The sequence below is a fragment of the Mytilus edulis genome, chromosome 4, assembly GCF_963676685.1.
Source record: "Mytilus edulis chromosome 4, xbMytEdul2.2, whole genome shotgun sequence".
In the NCBI taxonomy this organism is placed as follows: Eukaryota; Metazoa; Mollusca; class Bivalvia; order Mytilida; family Mytilidae; genus Mytilus; species Mytilus edulis.
Window position 1 is genome coordinate 91,790,322 of NC_092347.1, and position 26,144 is coordinate 91,816,465.

The following is a 26,144-nucleotide window of genomic DNA, read 5'->3' on the forward strand; positions in this document are numbered from 1 at the left end:
CAGTGATTCAAATGTATGTTTTTATTGAAATTGATGAATCCTCCGTAAAACTAACACGTGCCTCGCCTTCTCTGCATTTATAGTTTATTGTAGGCGGGCCAGTATGAAATTGATTTCTGTGTAATTTTTTTTATCTTAAAGATTAAATCGAACCGACAAAATAAGAAGGAAACCATATAAAAACTATCAGCGATTTTATTCTTAATTCATAATATAACAAGTGGCAAAAATTTAAAATAAATATAACATAATCACAGTAACAACTACAATGTAAATCAACGACTAAACATCTACGTTAACAAACAAACAATACCCGTACATAATAATGCATACTTATGACAAAATAACATAGTTCTAAGATCTTTGGGATTTGAAAAAAAAACAATATCGTTTTGGCAAATAATAAAGCTTTTAATCGAGACCTCTTTAGGTCATTATTATACTGAACATTTTTGGTTAGACAAATCTATGTTTAGTAAGGAAAAACAAAAATAACTAAAAATAACTTACTCCGAGGAATACTCAAAACGAAAAGTTACTTATAAATGAATGAAATAACTTACTCCGAGGAATACTCAAAACGAAAAGTTACTTATAAACGAATGTCTGTGTAAATGTTCAATAAATAACTAATATAGGCAAATGTAAAAATATTGGAAAAGCACCCTTTATCATTTTTCATGGTTTTTAATTTAAGTACATTCATACATTTGTCATATCAACATTTAATAATAAGAATTATAATATTTCACTTTTTTATGTAATATATATATGTTTTCTTTTTAAAATAAAATCTGCGTGGTACGAGTGGTCTAGAATCTACTCGTAAGACAATAGTAAACAATAATTTGTTAGGATCGAAGTTTCAATTTGTTCATATGGCACAGGATAAAACACTTGTATTTTCAAAAATTTACACCCCAGTTCTATTGTTATACTTCATGACTATTATTTCTGAAACAAAATACACCTCAGTTCTATTGTTATACTTCATATCTATTATTTCTGAAACAAAATACACCCCAGTTCTATGGTTATACTTCAATAATTCTTATATGATTTGCATACTAGGGAATACGTTGATATGATTGGTCGAGAGGAATTCCGGTAATTGATCTAGACGTTGGTTATTTTTCGATAGACGACGTTGACCGAACTTCTTTGCGTTACCAATGTAAACAAGATGGCGACGATAATAACACCGACATTAACAAAAAAAAATTTCACTGCACGTTAATTTGTGAATAAAATAATACACAAACACATTCGTTTGAATGATAATTAGAGTTTTGCAGTTTACTTTGTATCAGATAGCAAATTTCATCGAGTACACATGTTTGCGTTAACCAACAAATGTATTCATGCACCAGGTCTATCCAATGACATAAATATACAATTTACGTGTGATAGAGCTAAGGAGTGTGGAACAATATATGCCCTTTCTCCAATTTTAAAGAATCATAAGGATTAAACGCCTTTTTTAAGGAATTTATTGGTGTATAAACTGGACCAAGTCACTCACAAACATATCATAAAAGACCTTGGGACCTTTATTTGTTTGTGGCGTTTAATCTTATATAAATTTTATTTCTGAATGAAGTGTCAATAGAATAAATCTATTGTTACGGATAACAGTGAATTTTGACGGCCGGAGGGGTTTCTTATCCCGACACACTGTATTTTTTACAGTGAGATTGTCGGCCAGTTTATGACATAATTTGTTAGATTGATTTGCCAAAGATGATTAAATAATTTGTTGTGATTACCCACAATGTTATCTTCTAAAATGCACATTTAAAGAATGATCGACCTCAAGCAAATAATTTTGCTCAAACCGGTGATAGAGGTCGTCGTGAACCTGCAGTGAGACTGATTTGTTTTATCAGTGAAGAAGGCCTTGTTGCTACATTGAAATAAATTTCGTTTCAGGTGTATTCATTGAATGAAAAATTCTGCTAACCATAACATGGAAATGACGTTTGCTATTTTGACTTCATTCTAACCTCTTACTTTTTCTGAGCAAAGCATTTAAAAGTTGCATATTAATATTTTAGATTTCTAAATATTATCTAACTCAATCTGTAGAAAACAAAATGCATGTTGTTTCAATTACTAGACAGTATATGTTTTTATTCAGTTAATGTTCATTTATTCCAATACCTAAAAATCCAAAGCTATAATTGTCCCTTTAAGATCATATAAATCACATCCAAAGTAAAGCAATATGTTAAAATATACATGCTTTTCACATAGAATTTAATTATACTAGTACTCAATGTATACTTATTATTGTTTATCACAGATATGCAAATTGCAAATAAAGAACAATCCCATATACAGTCTACACAAAATACATAATGCCATCCTCTTAAGAAATCATAACATTGGTACATAAAAAACAGTGTATATTTTTATTGGTTAATTTGGTTATACAGTATCAGTATACATATAACTATAAAAAAAAAATTTAAACAAATTCTAGGCTTCCTACTACTGATACATCGACGGGCACTTAACAAAAAGCAGATATTTAGGATTAATTATGATTGTTCTGTAAAAAATGATTAAGATATATCATATATAAGGATATTATTAAATGAATAAATTACAAAATACCAAACGTTTGACCAAAAAAATGTTTCACTCTAATTACGAGTTTTCGAAATGATTATATCCTTTTACAACACGTACAATGTGCTACGATCGATGCAAATAGCATAGTTATATTTTAGGGAGGAAGATGACCTTTTTTTAAGAATCTTCAGCGAATATCAAACTTGTTTCTGCATTTTGTCAATCAAATTATAAGAATCTGAATAGAACAAATAACATACTACTGTTAACTTTTTAAACTATACACTACATATTAACTACAACTTGACAGGAAAATTGATATATTAAGTTTGTAGTAATTGGTAACATGCTTTTTTTATTTATTTGTATAACTGTTGAAATAGTTTGTGTATGCCTAAATGTTGCTATTTTATGCATAAGAATGATCGTGGTATTTAAACGTTCCTTTGCTTATATTTACATTTACCTTTTTAACATCAAGCTGTTTCAGTATATCGCAACATGACACGATGTCAGCAGAGAGACGATCAAAATCAAATTCAAAATTCAAAGTTCAAATTTTTAATCACTTTCAAAAGAACATGAAACATATCAATTTTTAAAAACAGAAGAGTAAAATGCAATGGAAAAAATCATCAATGGACTTTTTCAATAGCAATTAGCATTTCATTACCAATTAATTTGGATCAAATAGTATAGCACAATCATTATCAGACAGAAAATGGCAAACCATTGCGTTTTAAATGACGCAAACTATTGCATTTTTATCAATTATACATTAGCTTAATAAATACATACTGTGAGGTAATTGAAATTAACTATAAGAGTAAGATCACTGTTAAAGCAGTGCGACAAAAATTTCACAAAAAATTAAAAAATAAATACTCAGGTCTGGTAAAACATATCACATCAGCAGTATTTGACAATTTGGGTTAAAGCCTTTGTTTTGGTAAATACAACTGTAAATATGTGCAATACTGATCGACATTAAGCGAACATGTTCTTCTTTGGCATACATTTAAACATTAAAGCGAGGAATGTTGGCAGTTTACTTATCATTTTGTACACATGAAACAGCAGAACAACAAATTGGTAATAGCCTCAATCAGCAGAAGAAAGTTCTTCCATTCTTTTCATGGTATTTCAAAACATTTCCAATAGGATGACACTCCTAACGTCTAGATAGTTCAGACACAAGTTTCTGGAGCAAACCCAACTATACGAACATTTCGGACACGTCTGACCAGACCACTTATATCTGGTCTCATGCAGGATACATGCCGTGGCGATTTAGGTGATGGTGGTCCCACCCAGGAATTCGGATGGACTCTTTTTGGTGATCGTGGTCGTTCCTCCTCCACTACTATGTTACGTGTTTGGATGGGTTGTGGTCTGGGAGACTGACGAGGTGATCCATCTACTTCATCTTTACCCTCGAATCTCAGATTTTGTTTTGTTTCATCTACTTCTTTTTCATTGGTTGGTGTTTTGATAATTCCATTTAGAACTTTGCTGCATTTAGAAAAATAAATTTCGTTTTGTATATATGCAAACAGGGCAATATTCACATAATTCATATACAAAATAGCATTATAACAGTAGATACTGTAAAACATGTAATTGTTTTCATGCAAACTTAAGTTCACATAAAATATAAAAAAGATAATGAATACATTGATTGAACATGCGTACATAAAATAAAACGTCAATCATTATAATAGAATTATAATAGAATTTTGATAGAAGAAACATTAATTATTTTTTTAACTGCTACAGTTTCCAGAGACACATTTTTACAATATACGAAGGTGAAGGATCACATTGTTTTTACATTGTGGGTACGAATTATGATTTGAAATCAAATCTTGGGTAGTAATATAGAAGTAAGATTCCATAGTGACGGCCATTTAATTAAGTCTTTTCTAATTTTCGTCTATATATCTGAAGCCCTTTTTCAGGACTTGCTGCAAATGGCACAGTTGCAAACAACAGCATTACTTAAACATTCAGCAAATAAACAGACGTCCCAGAGTTATACAATCGAAACGGTAAAAAACCCACTGGCAGAAATTACCATATCAATATACCCCAGTCAACACTTGTGATGCTAGTAAAATTAGAGAAATACGAAAACAACTGAACGCGGAAACCTTTTTGTGTCGACATGCTAAGATATAAGGAACTCCATAAAGTCGTGGAATAAAACTGTAAATTTATTACCAATTTAGAATTTTGCTAACATAACCCTTACAGGAGCACTATCCCAAAGAAAACAGCATAACTGTAAACTAACAAATAATCCTTGAATATCTGTTGTACTTTTGAAGGGCCCCGAATATAAATAAAGGCATAAAGGCATAAAGATATGTCCCAATAATTTGTTGTCGATGTTTTGCTGGGTGTATTTGCACTATATCTGTACTCTTATAATGTTTAAGTTGGTTTTTGGGGGAATGGTATTTTCCTTTCCTTTCAATAAGTCGAATCATTATCAAATTGTACATGTATGATATAATATGTAGTGTACTTATGCAGCATAATACAAAGATGATCATTAATACAGAGAACACAAACATTCACCTATCAGTGAATATAATACTGAACCATATGGTGCATCAAAATAAGGAGACTATTTGTGATTCTATATGATAAAATAAGTTGTCGTAAGACGTTTTTACTTTCAATGACTATATTTTTTTCGACTGATTTCACTATTCTTTTATAATACTATAAAGCAATATCAAGGCGTCCTATATTTTTTAGGAAATAGTTTTCTTATTTCAAAAAATTAGCTTAAGATTGTTTTTTACGTAACAATATCTTTAATGCATATTTGCTTTTCTAAATACAAAAGGAATAGAGCGAGAGCTTTCTTAACCTGGCATTATGTCATAAAAGTTTACTATGTTTAACAATATACATTGTTTTGTATGTATGCTGACGTTTTGTCTTTGAAGTACATTGCAATCTTAAGCTAAGAAAAAGTACAAAAGATACGTATTTGTGACACAATAACTTATTAAATCGTTTTGTCTTTGAAGTACATTGCAATCTTAAGCTAAGAAAAAGTACAAAAGATACGTATTTGTGACACAATATCTTTTGTACTTTTTCTTAGCTTAAGATTGCAATGTACTTCAAAGACAAAACGTCAGCATACATACAAAACAATGTATATTGTTAAACATAGTAAACTTTTATGACATAATGCCAGGTTAAGAAAGCTCTCGCTCTATTCCTTTTGTATTTAGAAAAGCTAAGATCGCAATTTATTTCGAAAAATATAAAACTTCCATCGAACTTTAACAAAAATGCAGAAATACAAGTTCATACAGTGATACAAGTTTAGTAGTGTTCTAATGATTTAAACAAAAACCACAAATAGGATTTACAATATGTACAAGTTAGAGTTCTTTTGTTCGGATTTGTTTAACAACTGTGTATAAATGAATCCATTTGAATGTTGCTTATAAGTGAATTTGCCAAAAGCTAATATCGAAATACAAAATACTAAACCTAACTGAATGGTATATTCCTTCATAAAGTGGTGGACATTACAGTATAAATACTCTATCGACATTGAAGAGAATAACACCCATAATAATAAAATACTATTTATTCAAAAATTTATCACAAAATTGTCCTGCTAAGTCAAACGCAAATTTCTCTGGAAAAAGAACAAAACATATAATCTTTATACAGTTTCTCACAAATGTAGCATGCCTGTTCGTTTTCTTTGTTTGTAAGATTCGGAAACATTCTTGTCGGATTTTATCGACATCTGTTTCTTTGATGTATTTGGTTGGTCTTGTTCCATTTTTCTGAAAATGGACAATATTCACAGAATAACAACATATACTACACTTTCCGATGTTTAAACAATAAATGCAAGTGTAAATAAAAAAAACAATGCTATTTAACAACCGCGATTCGTACCTTTCTTAGTGTATTGAATAGTTTCTGAACAAAATGAAAACCATCAATATTAAATAATTTCAGCGATTACCGTCTCAGCTTTGATAAAAATAAAAGTGTCAGGAAACAAAACTTTTGAAGATGAAAATCTCTGACTGTTAGGTGAAAGATCAACTAAAGAGTCAAAATTAACTGACTAAAATTAAAATAATCCGTGAATAGCTGATAAGACTTTTTCTTTATGTTAAGAAGTTAATGCCAAATTTTACCTTCAAAATTTTAAAAAAAAAGCGCATACGAGTATCGTATTTATTAATCTTAAGCAAACTCGAGTATATTGGAATATAAAGCTCGATAACATTTAATTCTTAAATTCAATCAATAAGGCGTATGCTTAAAGACTCAACATCACTAATTTTCTGTTAATAATAATCCTACTTTCCTATGTTTATAACCCTACTTTCTCGTGGTAAATTATTCTAATTTCCCGTATATATAACCATTCGTTCCTGTTGTCAATATTCTTACTTTTCTGTTTTAATCACCCTATGTTCCTTTTTATATAAACCTACTTTGCGTGCTTAATTATCATACTTTCCGTTGCTAATAATTCGACTTTCCCATTGTACATAACCCAACCTACCCGATGTTAATTATCTGGTGTGAATAATTTTACTTTCTTGTTGTAAATACTCCTACTTTCGCCCTGTTAAAACACGATTCCCCAGTTATTAAAATCGTTATAGAATCAAAATCAACAGAAAAGTTATCTGGCGATTGTAGAAAAGACGTAAATACATGCAAAATGTGTATTAGTTTTTTAGCAATGTTATGCACGTACTTGCATCATCAATCATAACAGTGTTATTCTTAATTAATGAAGACTACATTTTACAATATATAACATCAATGTGTGGCAGTCAACCCCAACGATTAAAAATTAAACAACTTACAAATCAAACAACGAAAACACTTCAGAATGTGATAGAATCAAACATTCTCGACATTAGCATGGCATTTTACACTTACTTGAATAAAATCACAACCGTTCGCTAATCACAGACAATGATGTGAAAGTTCCTAACATGAAGTTCCAGTAATAAGTATTTGATCAAATCTAAAAGTTATTGTAGCTATAGGTGGAAAATACAATGATATATTTTATTGTTTCTATTAATTCGCCTTAGTTTTCGGCAACTGGATCCCAATTATTGTCACATTAAACTATAATGTCAATTTTGGTTGTTATCCTAATTTGACAATATAACGTTTTACAACTTTTATACAAGGTTAAGCTAGCCAACATTTTGTCAGTAGGAATGACGAAACCTAGCCTTAATTATTACACATTCTTTTTGTTACAAACGTTGGTTTTGCCAGTTTTGTGGACTTCCAATCTACAATTTCAGAAAATAAACTTATATTTCATTTAATTATTTATTGTTCCATCTATCTATAATAATGTAAGAGTTTCGTCAAAATTCTACTTGGCACATCAATTGCAAATAAATGAACCTGCTCCGCATCCCAATCTTTCTGCGTATTGTAAAGATTGGTGTTTACATGCGAAAGCATACAACCCTTATGATTCTTAACTGCAGAACATATAGAATCACGAAACTACATAATTTTGCAGAATCCCGTTTCCAAAGACGAATATCTAACAACCAAGAATTCTTTGTATTTAAACACTTGTAGAGCTATATGACCAAACAGGACCTAAGACAACAGGCCAAATCAATCTAAGAAAGGAGTAGGTCCGGTAAGGACCGATTTTGGCCTCAAATTTCATGTTCATCTGACGAAAGATTTTGACCACTTTTTAAACACTGAAGTATCTATTTCATTTGAATCAAGTAGTTTATGTGGACGATTTTAACTGATTTAGTCATTAAAAACGTTCCGATTCAAGCTCAAATATGACAAATCTACCAAATACGCCGAAAAATGTCACTTTTCAGATGTTTTTTGTCAAAAATGAAAGTGGCCGCATCCGTGTTCATCCTTAACCTTTATATATGTTATGTATTATCATCAAATACAACTTACATTTCAATATTAAGGATGAACACGAATGCGGCCACTTCCGTTTTACACGAAAACCGTCTAAAATTTAACTAAAATGATAGAATTGTGAAGATTTCAGTAATTTAGCATGACTTTATGGTTCTATTACCCGATATATGTGCATTGTATTGTCAAAAACAGTCCATATTTATGTAGCAGAAGCATTCTACTGTCCAATAAATAACTAAAAGTTTACAATTTAACAATTTTGTAAAACTGCTATATTTTTGGGCCAAAAAGGGGTCTTACTGGACCTTCTCCTTTGCCTGAGGGAGTTGAAACTTTCTAAATAATTTTTAAATCTATAAATGGATAGTGTTTGTTACGAATTATGTCATTACCGAATTATTGACTACTGAGCTGATGAAAGCCTCTAGGGAAAAAAAGTAAATTAGCATTGATATCAACCATGGTTGTAAAAAAAAAATTTTTGCATCAGCTGGTCAGCTGAGGTCTTAATCCAGAAAGATTTCCGTATTACCGATGTCAATCTTAGTCGGGAAAGGACTGAATTGACAAAGGTTGAAGAAGGTGAAGTGTCGTATCAACAAGCTGCTTCTAATGTTGACTAAGTGCGAGAAACAACTGCATCGTGTACACAGATCTCTCTCAAATTCGAAAATAAAAGGAACAACTGTAACCTGATTGATATTGTTTGACTAAAACAGTTCTACCACGGGCCGGAAATATATTCTTTCGTCGTGGACGGTAAAAATGGTGATAAAAAAATACAACACATAACTGTTTCAAAGGGAAAGGTGTTTCATTTAAGCCATCGAAATGAGTATTGTTATAGAAGACCTGGGTGAATTTAGAAAAGCTTATATGCAATCGAATACAAATACGTACAAATTTAAAAAGGACTGAATAAAAAAGTATGAAAAAGCAACCAAGACCATGTGCTACGGAAATTTTATTAATCCCCCTTCCTATTCAATCCTTTTGGCTTCAATTCTATGGTCCGTGTAACAATCTTTACCATAATTGAAGTATTAACACACAAGTCAATTGTTAAAAGCAAACTAGCACCTCTAACAGCGCCTGATTCGAAGATCAGAATACAATTTGACAGAGATAAGAAAAAAATTTGAAAGTCCGAAGAAAGATTCATTAATTGATGTGGTAGATATTCCGTAATCTCCACATCAATTATCCTCACAAAATAAAGAAAACATATAGTTTTTACTAAATGTCTATAGTCTGATGAAAATATTACTTATCTTAGCTCCTATTATCGGTTATCTTATAGCGTGTCGTTTACAGTCACTATTCCTTAATGCACATTTGATGACTGTTGTACCCAAATATTTTGCCATTTATATTTATTATGTCTAGATCTGTTTACTTTGTTCACCTATTGTGGTCAGTCTAGTGAAATTTAATGTGAATGTGATGCAAATGAGAGGTTTAGCAAGGTATAAAACCATGTTCAATCCACCATTTGTTTTACATCAGGAAATGTATGTACAACGTCCAGAATGTGACAATTGTTTTTTATTCATTTGGTGTGTTTGGACATTTGATAAGCGACTTTCTGTTTTGATTGTTCCTTGAAGTTCGGTATTTTTGTTATTTTACTTACAATGACGACTTGCTTGAAAATCTATCATAAGGAGATGGAATTTTTTTTATTTTTATTGTACTTCCAATCACTTCAATCTCCTCAAGTTTAAAACAGATAGATTGTGTTGTTCCAGATTTCTTGAAAATTTGTTTATCAAATCAAAGATTGCAACTAACTGCCTTATTTTTTGTTGTTGAAAAAAGCAAAATAAAGATTCATATGTGACCACATCCCATTTATAATTCATCAAACTCAAACTTGATCGGTGTATTGTGGTGATCTAGGTACTGAGCTACTAGGCTGGTGATAACTTCAAAGACTAACATTTCTTCATGAGATATTATTATTTTTGCATGGTTTCTTGCGGATTTGCTCTTACCCCAGTTGTATGAACAACATTTTACTGCATCAGATGCACATTGCAATAGTTGATCTGTTTCAGTGATGCTCAAGGTCAAAATGTTTGGAAGTTATTGGTTATACTATGTTGAAAAATTATACAAGACTATTGTACTTTGGTATAAAAATAAAATTGTAGATGGCTAAATTCAAAGTCAAAAGTCAAGATTTTATATGCAGAACATTCACTTATAAAAAGCCAAATTGTGGTTTCTAAGATTAATATTCGTGAACATAGTTGCTTAAATTCGTATTCTTAGCAGTCAACACTATGAACAATACTGAAACAGCAGAGATGAATGAGACATTTCAAGATCATGCTGTAGTAAATCCTGTCAATATATATAATAATCATTTGAATTCCCCGGCATGTATAGTCAATAGACAAAGACTATAGAAGTTTACCTTTGTTCAATAGTCATAAATCGATAAGACAGAAACAAATCCTGATAACAAACCAAACTGATGGGGAACATCAACTATAAGAGCAAACTAAACGGAACAATAGAACATTGAACTGCTACAATAACAAACGTCAACATACACTGAAACCAACTACATATGTGATAACAGTTGCCATATTCCATTCATTAAATATATTCATATTCATATAAACACTTTTACTGCAACAAATGCTTATTTCAACAAACTGGGCTTAAAGTTTTACGAGATTGTTAACAAAAAAATAATTTAGTAATGATTATAATGTCAATTTCATGAACAAGAAAGTTATAAACTAATGTGTCATCAAATCATTCAAATTAAATTAACCTGGATCAGTCTGATTCATACGTAATTTTCCTTATTTCATTGTCCAGTTTGTTTATCATTTCCTTGTAAAAATGTTGATTGGCATGCTAAATTCTTATGATCACTAATACACTAAGACCTGTCTGATCAAATACTAACTATACCTGAAAACTGTGAATTGTAAATGCAAATGTAACAGAGACAACAACTCTACCAAAGAGCAGAAAACAGATTAAGGCCACCGATGGGTCTTTAATACAACAAGAAACCCTGCACCCGGAAGGTGGCTTCAGCTTGCCCCTGAACACAAATTTCTACATTTTCAATGAATAATGGGCGTAACAAAAAACTCCCAAACATAAAAATGAAATAATATATTTTGAACCTGTGTGAACTGAACCTCTATTTAAAGGGAATGAACTCTTTGTTTGTGAAGGAAACAGCTTAGACAAATTTTACTATGTTAATATATGGCATCATGATTGTAGTGATAGGTAAACTGGTGTATGGCTCAAATGATGGATGTAGTAAAACTGTAGATCTACAACTGTCGACACTTTAAATGCACTGCACATGAAAATTGTAATCTTGGGCTGATCAGATATGTGTATGACCTACACGGAAAAAATAAATGAAAAAGATAAAGGGGAAGTCTTAAGCTTCAGAAATGAGTATATTGGGACATTGACAAAAGATATTGCTCCATAGACATACTTTTCATGCCTTAGTATTGAAACTCTTATAAAATAAAAGTTGAAATATAATACTCAATAGGCATACAGGAAACTAATAGTAAGCATGCATGTACATAAACAAAAGAAATGAAAAATACAGATTTTATTTCTTAAAAGATAACAATGTAAACATTATAACAAAACTACATTTGGTCTCATTCTATAAAAGTGATTTCTAATGCTGGTATCTGATATGATTGTATTATTTGTTTAAACCACCACATGACCCCTTACATGTTGGGATGCTAAATTCCTCATTATATCTAAGAAACAAAATGTTGAAACATGTAGATGCTTCTAATTTGATCTCACCTTGTGATAATTAATCCCAGATTTAAAATGCAGTAATAAATGAATTTTGATACTTATTTTCATTAAAAGTTATAAAACTACAAATTAAATCTAAATTTTCAAAATGACAAATTCTTTGCATCCGTTTCACAAACTGAATATAAGATTCAAAGAGCATTTTATAAGTATATATGATACAGAAATATTAATTATCCAATTTTTAAATTTTATTTTCAAATATTTAGAGAAAGATTGATAAAGGTACCTCTAAGACAAGGTGGAACCAATAAAGCATATATGGATATTAAGATGAAAACATTCCTTAATGAGGGTTAAAGGTCATAAATATATCAAATCAAGCAATACTCACATAGCTTAGTGCAAAATTAAATGGAACTGTTTTCCTATTTTCATATAAAATATATTAAAGCTTTCTCTTAAAATTGAAATACTTTTCTATCAAGTTTATAATAATTTTTACAGTTTCTATTTTCATTTTTAACAAACATGATAAAATTTCATTACATATTCATGATCATCAACAGGTACTTTTTCTTGTTTACAATACATAGAATTGGATCCCTGTTCTGAATAGTTAATGCATTTTCTACAGATCCATGTAAATTATATATGTGTGCCCAGATTGCCCATTGTATTTCAATTGATAATATGTGAAAAAAATTTGGTGTGTGCTTATGTTATTTGTTAAAGATTATCTAACAAATGTGGTTCATGGAATGTAAGTAAAATCAGTGAATGTATATTTTTTTTATAGTATCTTATGACATTTGTATTTAAAGATGTAATTGTTTCATTACAGTTGTCTTTATGAATTTCTACATGAACTCTATTTTCACTTTTCCAAGAGTTTGCTGGAATCCATCATTGTACATTAAACTGATTTTCATTGAAAGTATATTGCTGACAATTTTTTCTACTTTTGAAATGATATTGATTGTGAAGCGTCCAAGTATATTTCTATGAACTCAATATAAAAAGTTATTTTGATTTCTAAGTGATGCTTGTGTTAAATGAGATTAATTTGTCAAGGTTTTATATACAGAATAATAAGTTTTACAATCTTCAGTAAAATAATATAATAACTGACATTTAAGCTCTGAACAGAAAGCAATTATTTGCAACCCATCTTAAATCCCTGATTGAATATAAGAAAATATCTTATTTATTTCATAGACCCTAGTCCATACAAATTTCTAAATTATTGTTACTTATTATGGATTTATTCAGACAAACTAAATGTTTTGGCTAAAATCCCTTCTAGGTCAAAACTAGGGTCATACCAGTATGCAGAACGTTTTTGATTTAAAAGCTGAGCTACTATCAAAATTATATGTCATAGGTTGTGCACATCAAACTTTTTATTAGAACTAATTAAGATATATGTTTATTAAAAAAAAAATGTGGAAATACATAAAATAAAAATATTGCAACTGCTACAATTTCCCCCATTTCACAATGAATTAATACTTGTTGTAGCACATTTCTCATCATGCTTAAAAAATAAACAAAATTAAGCCAGAGTAAAATTCACAATACAACAAAGGACAAACTGAAAAGTGGATTTCACAGAGAGGACAACAGTCTTACTTGTCTACAGTAGTTCCATATAAACCATGTTTATTAACATAATCTATCACACAGTCTTGTAGTAAATATTTAACACTATCTCCTCTTCGTAAAGATCTCCTGAAAAATATGTATGTTAGACAATAATATATAAAGCCATCGTCAGAAAAAATTAAAATAACAGACTTGTGATATTTGTATACTTCTGTTAAAAATTAACGATATAAATAACAAAAGTATTTGTTCCTTATAGTATCTTTTATAGCTCAGATGTCAGTGATTTGGTGGCCCGAGAACACAGTTATTTCGTAGTGCATTTCTTTTAGACAATGAATTCAAATTAAAAAAATCGCACCTGCTCTTTCTCAAAAAGATTTTTAGGGAAGTGTACTACTAGTGGGATAAATAATATCAAAATTATAGAAATTTCTACCAGTTCTTACTCAACACTTGACAATTCTGTGTTAAGGGGGTGTAAAATTCAGTTTGACAGCTTCAGTTGTAATGAAATTTGACCTTTTTTAACCAGACCAAATCACTACTTACATAAAGATTCAGCACCCAATTTTTTTTTAAATGTAATTTCATCCCCCTACTTAATATTTCAAGCATTAAATATCAAGAAATAAATTGGGAAAGTGTATCAAATAAAAAATGCAAGTTATACATGGTTCATGCTAGGGACTATATTGGTAGACAACGAAAACCAAAGGACGATAACTGTGTCCTTGGACCTGGTAATGACATTTTTCATTCCCATTTGATAATAAAAAATTTATGCAGAGAAGTTCCAATTCCCTCAGACAACACTTATCTTGGATGCATTTTGGTTTTGTTTTTAGGTCCCTTATAGTCAATATAGTTTCTAATATTTTCTATGTATCAAATAACGCTGCCTTTCAAATGTTAAGGTTTGAGCCTTCCTGTTGAAGGTAATTCCAAAGAAAAAAGTTTCTGCTGAAAATAATTTATACAGTGATATTTTAAATAAGAAAATATCTAACTATAAGGCAATTACCTAAACTTTCAACTTAATGTAGTTTTTAAAATAAGCTGCATACACATAGTATTAACTCAATCCTTACCTAATTTTTGTAGAACTTATATCATTATGTATCCATTCTGTTAGTATATGAATATTGTCCTGTAAAATAGTTATCATAATAAAAATTAATTTAAAAAAAATATAGAGAACAAAGAACTGATCTAAAAAAAATTCTGACAATTATTATCCTTATATTTTTGTGTTGTCAATTTTGTGAATTTCAATTTAGATTGAATCTGTGATGTTGAAACATTGTTTTCTTATTCCATAATTTAATTCTAACTATGTATGTACAATATACATTGTATATAAACAAAAGAGGTGACTGAGTGTCAAGATCAACCATGTAAGTGAAAGGTTTACGTTGAATATGTAATGAGCAACTGATTTATCTCATATTGTGCAACTATATTTGAACTATATAATGTTGGAGCTCAGTTTTCATATGTATTTGGTTCAACAAAAAGCATCTTCTCAAATAGCCTCTAATTTCCATTTTAATGTACTTGCTGCAGGGAACGTAAAAGTATGAAATAAGTTTTCCTGTCAGAAGTTTTAAAAAATTTCCACTAAATGTATCTGATTCAATAGACATTCAGGCTTTTTTTCACTTGCATTTTCTGTTTTCAATGTAGATATCTATCTGTGACATACAATGACCTACCTCATATTTAGTTAAAACATCAGATTCATATATAAACTTTCTAGGATCAGAGCCTTCTCTTGTTATACACACTAACCCGTGTTTACCAACTATATACTCAATCTGTAACATAATCAAGCTTTATTAAACTTTAAACCAAACATCAATGAATTATTAATTAACATACAGAAACCAATGATATAATATGCCATTCAATTTTACCCTTTTCATTTTTGTTTTATAAAAAAATTGGTTGCAAATTTAAAATGAAAAAGTAAGTAATAACATAAAGATAACACATAGCTGAGAGGATGACAGAGCAGACTGACAAAACGTTGTAAACCGAGGTGATTGACAATGTGTTTTCAAGGGGTAACAATCTACAGTATAACCCTCTTAATTTTATATGTGTGCCTAAATGTTCAGTTATTACTGCCTATTAAATTTCTAATTCAACATCATAATCATAATCATTTAATAAAGCACACAATTGACCAAGCATCTCTGTGAATGGTAATAGAGTAAATTATCTCCCTTGTATAAACCTATCAAAATCAGGCATTTAAACTTGAAGTATAATAACCAATGATATTTCACTTCAACAATAGAGGGCAACTATAATAACTTTCTCATACTGTAACATGACAGTCAATAGTAGTATAAGTGAAAATCATTATCATAATATCTTTACAGTGTCAGTTTTATTTCAATTCTGACATTTAAATATCTTACATCTTCTTCTGACCAAAGTCCAGGTGTACCAAAGGACTCCAATAAATCAGCACCACATAACAGACGTAGATTGACGGAATTATCTGATTTATTTCTTAAATTGTGATTAGCATTGTCATCATCTGTAAAACAAATATTTACATTTTAACAGTTTGTTCTTATATAGTGCTGTAACACTACTGATCCAGGTAAGGGGAGATAGAGGGTTCCTAAATGTCTTACCCAAAACATTCTATAAGCCAGTATCAAGTCAGGAGCCTGTAATTGAGTGGACGTCTTTGGTTGCTGTCTTACATATTTGCACTTCTTTTATCAGTCAGGGGACTTACTTAAACAAGTGATTTTCTAAATCACTGATTCAAGTAACATTATTTCCATAAAAGTTGGAAGTTAGAGTTGTCTTTCTTTAATAATCACCTATTTAAGTAGTACAAATTAATCACTAGAAGAAGTGATTTAATATTAGTGTAGCTTTAAATATAGAATACTAATGATCCAGGGACTAATTATGTTTCTAAACTTATCAGAACCAACATCTGTGTTGTCTAGGATGACCAGGTCATTTCAGGTGATGACCTTGTACTGAATCTAGGATAATGACATAAAAATCACTTGTTTAAGTATCAGACCCCAATTTCCTTCCCAAAAAGCACTTCTTTAAGTACATTCTTTAATAACCCCAACTAATTTCAACACCCCCGAACAGTGAAATTTTTATCACGAACAGTAGAATTTTATTACATAATCTAAAAGATGAAACCTTGAACTTCACAGGAAAAATACTCCCACTGCTGTGAAAAATCTTTTAAGAAAGTATCAGCTCATTATGTAAAGCCATTATTATAGCATTTTTTCAACTAAAATAGAGTTTTCAGGTAAATGATAGCATCAAAGGCACAAACCTTGCTACTTAAAAGAAGCAAAAAGTTCATATTTTTTAATTTTACTAATTAAAAGATGTTATTTAATAATACTTTTAGATATTTGGATGATATTTTGGCTCTCAATAATGACGACTTCAGTATGTATATTAATGAAATTTTTCCTGTTGAACTTACTTTAAATAAAGCTAATACTAACAATGACCACTGCCCTTTTCTCGATCTTGATATCTATATCACTAATGGAAAGCTGAATACTAAAATTTATGATAAAAAGGGATGATTTTTCATTTCCGATCGTTAATTATCCGTTTTTAGATGGTGACGTTCCCTTGTCACCATCTTACGGTGTTTATATATCTCAACTTGTACGATTCGCTCGTGTATGTAACAATGTTTTAGATTTTAACGAGAGAAATTTATGTATTACTGAAAAATTATTACACCAGGGTTTTCGATATCACAAACTAGTCAAAACATTTACTAAATTTTATCATCGGTATAAAGACATCATTCGTAAATATAGCTCAACATGCAGACTTCTAATACGTTCAGGTATTTCACATCCAATTTTTTATGGAAATATTCTTTATAAAGCACAAAGGTGTCAGTATTCACATCAGAAACTTACAAAACCTTTGAATAGACTTATTAAGAAGGGATATAATTACGATACTGTTGTCAAGTCATTAAAGATTGCATATTTTGGCGTTAATATTGAGTCACTGATAAGGTCTTTGCATCGGAACTAAACACATTTATTCTAAAAACAGTTGTTGGCATGACACGGGTTATGTTCTTCTCATATATGTTATGATGGTATGATACTAAACCCCTAACGGGAAGGATTGTGCCTGATGTTCATATGATGAAATCATAATCTTTCAGTCAGTTTAATTGAAGTCTGGAGCTGGCATGTCAGTTAACTGCTAGTAGTCTGTTGTTATTTATGTATTATTGTCATTTTGTTTATTTTCTTTGGTTACATCTTCTGACATCAGACTCTGACTTCTCTTGAACTGAATTTTAATGTGCGTACTGTTATGCGTTTACTTTTCTACATTGGTTAGAGGTATAGGGGGAGGGTTGAGATCTCACAAACATGTTTAACCCCGCCGCATTTTTGCGCCTGTCCCAAGTCAGGAGCCTCTGGCCTTTGTTAGTCTTGTATTATTTTAATTTTAGTTTCTTGTGTACAATTTGGAAATTAGTATGGCGTTCATTATCACTGGACTAGTATATATTTGTTTAGGGGCCTGCTGAAGGACGCCTCCGGGTGCGGGAATTTCTCGCTACATTGAAGACCTGTTGGTGACCCTCTGCTGTTGTTTTTTATTTGGTCGGGTTGTTGTCTCTTTGACACATTCCCCATTTCCATTCTCAATTTTATTTAAACCTATGTGTTTAAAATTTTGAAAAAACTACAAAATCCCAATTTGTGACAAAACCTCGAATTTGCTATTCAAATAAGTGATTTAAAAATCACTTATTTCAGTACGGTAAGTCCCCTGACTGTTTAATGTTTTAGTTAGTTGATTTTTCTTGTTATTTATGTTTGTCTTTGGCCTGCTAGATCCTATTGCAGCTTAGTATATTGGTTTTACTCATTGTTTAAGGCAGCACAGTAACCTACTACTTCTTGAGATCATACCAATCAGTCTCTGGTAGAAATTAATACTGCATTTTTTTTTTTTATTTCAGTTCCCATATAAATTGCTATTCTTTTTTTAATAATGAAAATCATCTGTGAAATCTTTACTGGATCAATATGTTTTCTAATTATCTTTTGTAGTACACACAGAACAATAGATAATGAAATGTTTTTAAAGATGTTCAAAATTTAAAAAAAAAAAGCTTTTCAGAAATGTTATAGAACCAGTTCTAACCTTGATTGATGTAGTCTCTGTTAACTTCTCTCCGTCTTCTCTTTGATGGAGCAGGATTATTTGTATTGTTTGTCGATGCACCATCTAAAATAGCCTGGTGATGTCTCAGCACCAAAGCTGTTCTTGACCAAGATGGCTGCTCACATTCCCACGTATCCATTCTGTAAAAGGACAATTTTATAAATAGAAAAGAATTTTACTGGTAAAAATAACCTTTCTGTTTGAAATTTTACTTATTTTTTTCAAAAATTGCCTGCTTATTTTTTACTTTTAAAATTTAGTTATGTTAATGACTATTGTACATTGTTTTATAGATTAAATCAGCTTTTTAGAGAAGTGAACGCATTATTTCAACTTATTTTTTTTAAATAAATCATCCTTCAATAGTTATTTATCCTGTACATGTATCAACATCATGTGTGCCTTCTACTTGATAATTACCTTATCCAATCACTGGACGTCAATGCTTCTCTCAGCATGTTACACCTATGTTTAGCTGGCTGTAAATCCTACATAGGGAATAAACAGGATTAGTAACTCAAAGAACACAAGCATTATCAATACACAGATGTTTATTATAGATGTCTTTCCTTGTGTCTATTAGAGATTTCTGTCTCTGTGTCAATTGTAGATGCATATCTCAAAATATAGTATCAGTGTCTATTGTAGATGTCTGTCCTGAGTGTTCACATTTTGTTCATAATGAAATGTTCATCCCTGTTACACTCAATTACACAAATTTTCATTGACAGTGTATCAATGATTAGCTGCAGAACCATAGCTCTTAGGTCCTTATGTTAATTTATTTTACTATTTGCAGACCATGGTACTCAAAATCAATTGGTATAAAAAGGACCATAGGAGTTACAGTTCCGCAGCTAATCAATGATCTTATAAAATGCATACTGAAAATTCAGAGATATTGTGTGCATTATTTTTGTGAATTTTAGAATTTTTTTTAGTTTACGGGAGGTCTATTCTATTCTTTTAACCTACAGGTGTTAAAAATATAAACATAACAAACTTTTGTACCTTCTTTTCATACTGATCACCAACAGGGGATATAACTCCACCTATCACTTTAAATCTGCCTGTTCTATTCATAGAATCTCTTGCCAGCTCTGGAAAATACAAATGTTTGCATCTTTAATTTGAATATAAATATATTTTCAGATATTACTACATCACATTCCTAAGACATTTTTTTAATCATTGTAATATATGACTCACAAACTTCTCTTTGAGATGTCATATATACATGTATAAAAACCATTAAACATATTTGCAGCAATGGTTAGAAAAAGTATCTGATTTATGCAATTTGTCATGTACATTTGTATTTTATTGTTCTATTGCCAACCAATTGCTTATATTAATGCAAATTGTTGAATATACAATGAATGATCCACTTCATGTAAGTTTATCATGTCATGGAGTTATATAACATGTATAACACAAGAAATGTATCTTATATGTTCATGATGTTCATGAATACTAGTACTATGCAACACAACTATTTCTGAAATAAATTCTTTTTACACCATATCTTATTAAGCAAAGAAGCAAATTGCTACAACTTATGTTACAACATCCTTAATAATTCAGTTATTCTATTAAAATAAACTTTATCTTTAAATTTGCAATTGTATCGAAAGATAACAGAAAATTAAACAAAACATGATAAGATATTTTTAACATGTTCAATGGATGTTTTTATTACAAAGCATTAAGAAATTAATCAGTCTACTGAGATAAAATTGAGAATGGAAATAGGGAATGTGTCAAAGAGACAACAACCCGACCAAATAAAAAACAACAGCAGAGGGTCACCAACAGGTCTTCAATGTAGTGAGAAATTCCCGCACCCGGAGGCGTCCTTAAGCTGGCCACTAAACAAATATATACTAGTCCAGTGATAATGAACGCCATACTAATTTCCAAATTGTACACAAGAAACTAAAATTAAAATAATACAAGACTAACAAAGGCCAGAGGCTCCTGACTTGGGACAGGCGCAAAAATGCGGCGGGGTTAAACATGTTTGTGAGATCTCAACCCTCCCCCTATACCTCTAACCAATGTAGAAAAGTAAACGCATAACAATACGCACATTAAAATTCAGTTCAAGAGAAGTCAGAGTCTGATGTCAGAAGATGTAACCAAAGAAAATAAACAAAATGACAATAATACATAAATAACAACAGACTACTAGCAGTTAACTGACATGCCAGCTCCAGACTTCAATTAAACTGACTGAAAGATTATGATTTCATCATATGAACATCAGGCATAATCCTTCCCGTTAGGGGTTTAGTATCATACCATCATAAAATATATGAGAAGAACATAACCCGTGTCATGCCAACAACTGTTTTTAGAATAAATGTGTTTAGTTCTGTATATAATATAATATTGCCTTCCATTACTAGTTACAACCAGTTGCTTCGCAGGGCGCAGCATTATACGACCGCAGAGGTTGAACCCTGAACGGTTGGGGCAAGTATGGACACAACATTCAAGCTGGATTCAGCTCTAAATTTGGATTGTGATTAAATAGTTGACACAGCATAGGTTTCTGACACAGAATGAATGTGGTCTAATGAACTTAAACAAAAAATTTTGCCTTTGAGCAATTCACTATGCTGTTGAATATTAATCCTCTCAAAAAAATGTTTGAAGAAATTTTCTTTTTATTTATGAAATCTGAAATGAAAAAAATTGACCCCCCAATTTTTTTTTCACATCCCCCTTTCCCTTATTTCAAAACTGATCTCAATTCAAATTTCTAATGAAGTTTGCAACAATAACTAAAATGTACTCATTTAAATACATCATAAAATATTAAAATGTAAAAAAAGTGCTTGTTATAACTGAATGGTAAAGATTGTTTTAATCTATCAGTTGGTAGTAAAAGTGAATATACATTGTATATTGTATAAAACAATGATTTAAGTTGATTCAACTACTATTCTGGACAAAGAAAGATAACTCCAATTGAAATCCAATTGGAATTTCTTGCTATTGCACAATATTGTGCAATTAGATATTTCTTGCTATTGTGCAATACTGTGCAATTGAAAATATTTGCTATTGCACAATACTGTGCAATTGAAGATTTCTTGCTATTGCACAATACTTAATATAATAATTTTGGATCCTGATTTGGACCAACTTGAAAACTGGGCCCATAATCAAAAATCTAAGTACATGTTTAGATTCAGCATATCAAAGAGGCCCAAGAATTCAATTTTTGTTAAAATCAAACTTAGTTTAATTTTGGACCCTTTGGACTTTAATGTAGACCAATTTTAAAACCGGACCAACAATTAAGAATCTACATACACAGTTAGATTTGGCATATCAAAGAACCCCAATTATTCAATTTTTGATGAAATCAAACAAAGTTTAATTTTGGACCCCGATTTGGACCAACTTGAAAACTGGGCCAATAATCAAAAATCTAAGTACATTTTTAGATTCAGCATATCAAAGAACCCCAAGGATTCAATTTTTGTTAAAATCAAACTAAGTTTAATTTTGGACCCTTTGGACCTTAATGTAGACCAATTTGAAAACGGGACCAAAAATTAAGAATCTACATACACAGTTAGATTCGGCATATCAAAGAACCCCAATTATTCAATTTTTGATGAAATCAAACAAAGTTTAATTTTGGACCCTTTGGGCCCTTTATTCCTAAACTGTTGGGACCAAAACTCCCAAAATCAATACCAACCTTCCTTTTATGGTCATAAACCTTGTGTTTAAATTTCATACATTTCTATTTACTTATACGAAAGTTATGGTGCGAAAACCAAGAAAAATGCTTATTTGGGTCCCTTTTTGGCCCCTAATTCCTAAACTGTTGGGACCTCAACTCACAAAATCAATACCAACCTTCCTTTTGTGGTCATAAACATTGTGTTTAAATTTCATTGATTTCTATTTACTTAAACTAAAGTTATTGTGCGAAAACCAAGAATAATGCTTATTTGGGCACTTTTTTGGCCCCTAATTCCTAAACTGTTAGAACCAAAACTCCCAAAATCAATACCAACCTTTCTTTTGTGGTCATAAACTTTGTGTCAAAATTTCATAGATTTCTATTAACTTAAACTAAAGTTATAGTGCGAAAACCAAGAAAATGCTTATTTGGGCCCTTTTTGGCCCCTAATTCCTAAAATGTTGGGACCAAAACTCCCAAAATCAATCCCAACCTTCCTTTTGTGGTCATAAACCTTGTGTTAAAATTTCATAGATTTCTATTCAGTTTTACTAAAGTTAGAGTGCGAAAACTAAAAGTATTCGGACGACGACGACGACGCCAACGTGATAGCAATATACGACGAAAAAATTTTCAAATTTTGCTGTCGTATAAAAATCAATATATCATCTAAGAGAATACCATAGCATTCACACAATGAAAATTTTACTATTACAATTGATAAAACCATTGAACTATTGACAAAATCAGGGAACCAATTCAAGACATAAATGGCCTGTGCAAATGTATATTATAATGAAATCTCAAGAAATCATAAGTCACAAAAGTTCTGAGTACCATTATATAAGTGGGTCTACATTGTATACATGTACATGTACTACAAATCATCAATTAAAATAAACTTATACATGTAAGCTTCAAACAAGTGTCAAAATATCAAAAGGACTCCAAAATCATAATACATTCTCAAAAGTATTTGTAAAATAAAATGTATGTCAGAGATAAAATTGTATTTCAACACTACATGTACATCAATCTCATATAATTGCTATTAATTGGTAGAGTGGTATGTCCAGAAGGAGTGACATGAGTTGTATGAGGATATGTATCATAAAAAACTGACCATACTGACTGCCGTATCACAATACACTTTGGCACCCTACACGTTTGCACCCAAGGTCCATTTGCACCCTACACGTTCGCACCCAATTTTTAATAAAATTCCAGTTGAATAATTAGAAAATCATGATTGTTGTTTTAAATTGCTTTGATGTAAATATTGCATGTGCATGTATTTAGCTTGGTATGAGCAAAACATTGAAGATTTCAAATGAAAAACGCAAAAGATAATTGTTTTTAACAGCTTGGCCCCTTTGATCTGAAACAATGAAACAAAAAATAAAAGCAATACACTAACCAAAACATGATTACGATTTATTTGACACGAAGAAAAAACGTTGACAGAATCTCACTTTATTTAAAAACAATGATTATTATTTTTTAACAATACACTATCCAAAACATGATTAAGATTAATTCAACACAAAAATAAGTCTCACTTAAATTTGAGACCGTGATGACAACAATAACTTATAGGAATACACTTGCCAAAACTTGATTACAAAGTTATTAAACACAAAACCAATAAAAATTGGGCGCGAACGTGTAGGGTGAGATCAGACTTTGGGTGCAAATTAAATGTGTAGGGTGCAAAAGTGAAAGGGAGCGAACGGGATTGGGCGTGAACGGACCCGGATTCACTGACTGCTTATACACAAATCTGCAACCTTTTTTTCAATGAAACCAAAATTTTATTCAGGGTGACTGGTCATATGTACATTTGTAAATAGTTTTTAATAATGTTGACGCCTAATCCCATGATCATAATGATGTTTTAATAAAACTTATGACATTTATTTCATAACTTATGCGCTTTAAATTTGAATAATATCTCATTAAAATCAAGTTTTTAAGGTACATGTAGGTGCTATTTCATTTTAGATATTGTTGAATTTACCAAATATTTCTGGATTTTAAAAATTCAATATGTATAGCAGGAACATATATATATTACAAATCTACTGTTCCCAGGTTACAGCGTGTCAATTGTGCATTTGATGGTTATTATAGTAGCCATTACACAAACAAATGTTAATAAAAAATCTCAAATATTTTGCTTAAGAATTATAAGATTTATAAGGATTAAAGACATTTTTTCTAGGTTATTGATGTTTAAACAGGTGCTCATACTCACAAACTTCACATAAACATTTAAGTCCGAAGTTTTGTTCAGTTTGTGGGTTAATTGACTCTGAACGTACTCAGGGCAAACATGTAATCAGGGTGATATTGATAACTGCTAAAGTGAAACAGGGCGAACAAGAAGGGGAGCGAACCTGATTTGAGGGAACAGACCACAATTTATCAGATGATGTTGCATTGTAAGATTCAAAAGGTTCTATCATTTACATTTTTAAAATATAAAGCTGCTTTTATCTTCCTTATTAATATTTTTACAGAATATTTTACTTTCGATTTCACAACAGTTCAGTCAGTTGTATATTTTTTTATGTTTATTCACTCACCAAACATTCTCAAGTGCATGTTTGTTACTGGATTATACGATCCACACGCTATCAGAACTACTCTTCTCGGAGAAGCCATGCTTTAATTTGTTTTATCTGTCACTGGTTTATTTAATGTATTAGTATAAGAACAGTTTTCCTTCGTTGGGAATTCGCTTGAACATGTTGCATAAATTACAATTACGGAATTAATCTACTTCCTGTTTACATTTTCCGGAACACTTCGGACTTTTACCATTGAGTTTGGATTCACATGTGCTTAGAAAACGTCATTGGTGTTTAGTTGTTTAATACTAATTACAGATACACATTTACACGTAAACCCGGTTTCTATTGATTGTATACTTATTTGTTTTCATTCTCTCCATTTCAAGCAATTGGAAGTAACTTTTATTTACACATTTTAGAAAAATACACTTTAATCTGTAGATTGTCTCCCCTGACCAAGAATATAGTTTGTGCTTTAAAGACAGAAAGATCAGGTTTATGCTTCAAATCTTCAAGCATGCTTTAGTAGACTAAATATTTGTTGTATTCAGTTTTATTAACCTATGCATCCTTTCTTAACTTTGCCTTTGGTCCTATCATTCAAATTAACTATTCAGATTCTATTCTGTATTCTGTAGCAAGATTCTATAGCAAGGATTTATATAGGGTACAACCGGGGATGTTCGGACAGAGGGGGAAGTTCGGACAGTTTTGTTTCAGTTCTCCGTTCTGATTCGGCATATTTTGCAGCCCATGACATCATATCTGAAGAACAGCCA

General features: G+C 30.7%; 2 protein-coding genes across 8 annotated transcripts in view; one reads left to right on the forward strand and one right to left on the reverse strand.

The window, feature by feature from the left end:
• Positions 1 to 177: 177 nt before the first annotated feature.
• LOC139521042 (nicotinamide/nicotinic acid mononucleotide adenylyltransferase 1-like) lies at positions 178 to 25,567 on the reverse strand. 4 transcript variants are annotated; one of them, XR_011663988.1, is made up of 10 exons: positions 25,378 to 25,567; positions 20,101 to 20,189; positions 19,510 to 19,577; positions 19,069 to 19,229; positions 16,302 to 16,423; positions 15,591 to 15,692; positions 14,967 to 15,025; positions 13,903 to 14,001; positions 1,022 to 4,086; positions 178 to 970 (listed from the first exon to the last, which is right to left on the reverse strand). XR_011663988.1 is itself a non-coding variant. In XM_071314227.1 (10 exons), the coding sequence occupies exons 1-10, from the start codon at positions 25,454 to 25,456 to the stop codon at positions 6,186 to 6,188; spliced, it is 1,023 nt and encodes a 340-aa protein (XP_071170328.1). In that variant the 5' UTR covers positions 25,457 to 25,567; the 3' UTR covers positions 6,173 to 6,185. The 4 variants fall into 4 exon arrangements, 3 of the variants coding, with proteins under 3 accessions (XP_071170326.1, XP_071170328.1, XP_071170329.1); XM_071314227.1 differs by lacking the exons at positions 178 to 970; positions 1,022 to 4,086 and adding exons at positions 6,173 to 6,395; positions 12,665 to 12,698; XM_071314225.1 differs by having other exon boundaries at positions 178 to 4,086.
• Positions 25,568 to 25,590: 23 nt separating this feature from the next.
• The window catches only part of LOC139521041 (nucleolar protein 14-like), a 93,449-nt gene continuing 92,895 nt past the window's right edge, over positions 25,591 to 26,144 (forward strand). For 2 of the 4 annotated variants that reach the window (XM_071314223.1, XM_071314224.1), the window contains exon 1: positions 25,591 to 25,703. The gene's annotated coding sequence lies outside the window, so the exon portion shown is untranslated. The remainder of the gene's footprint in view (positions 25,704 to 26,144) is intronic. The other 2 variants (XM_071314220.1, XM_071314221.1) reach the window with 2 other exon arrangements.

Coding starts and splice junctions, on each gene's coding strand:
- LOC139521042 (XM_071314225.1), bottom strand. CDS start 25,456: ATGGCTTCTCCGAGAAGAGTAGTTCTGATAGCGTGTGGATCGTATAAT. Junction 19,578..20,100: donor GTGATCAGTATGAAAAGAAG/GTACAAAAGTTT, acceptor TTCCCTATGTAG/GATTTACAGCCAGCTAAACA. Junction 16,424..19,068: donor CAGAGACTACATCAATCAAG/GTTAGAACTGGT, acceptor TTTGTTTTACAG/ATGATGACAATGCTAATCAC.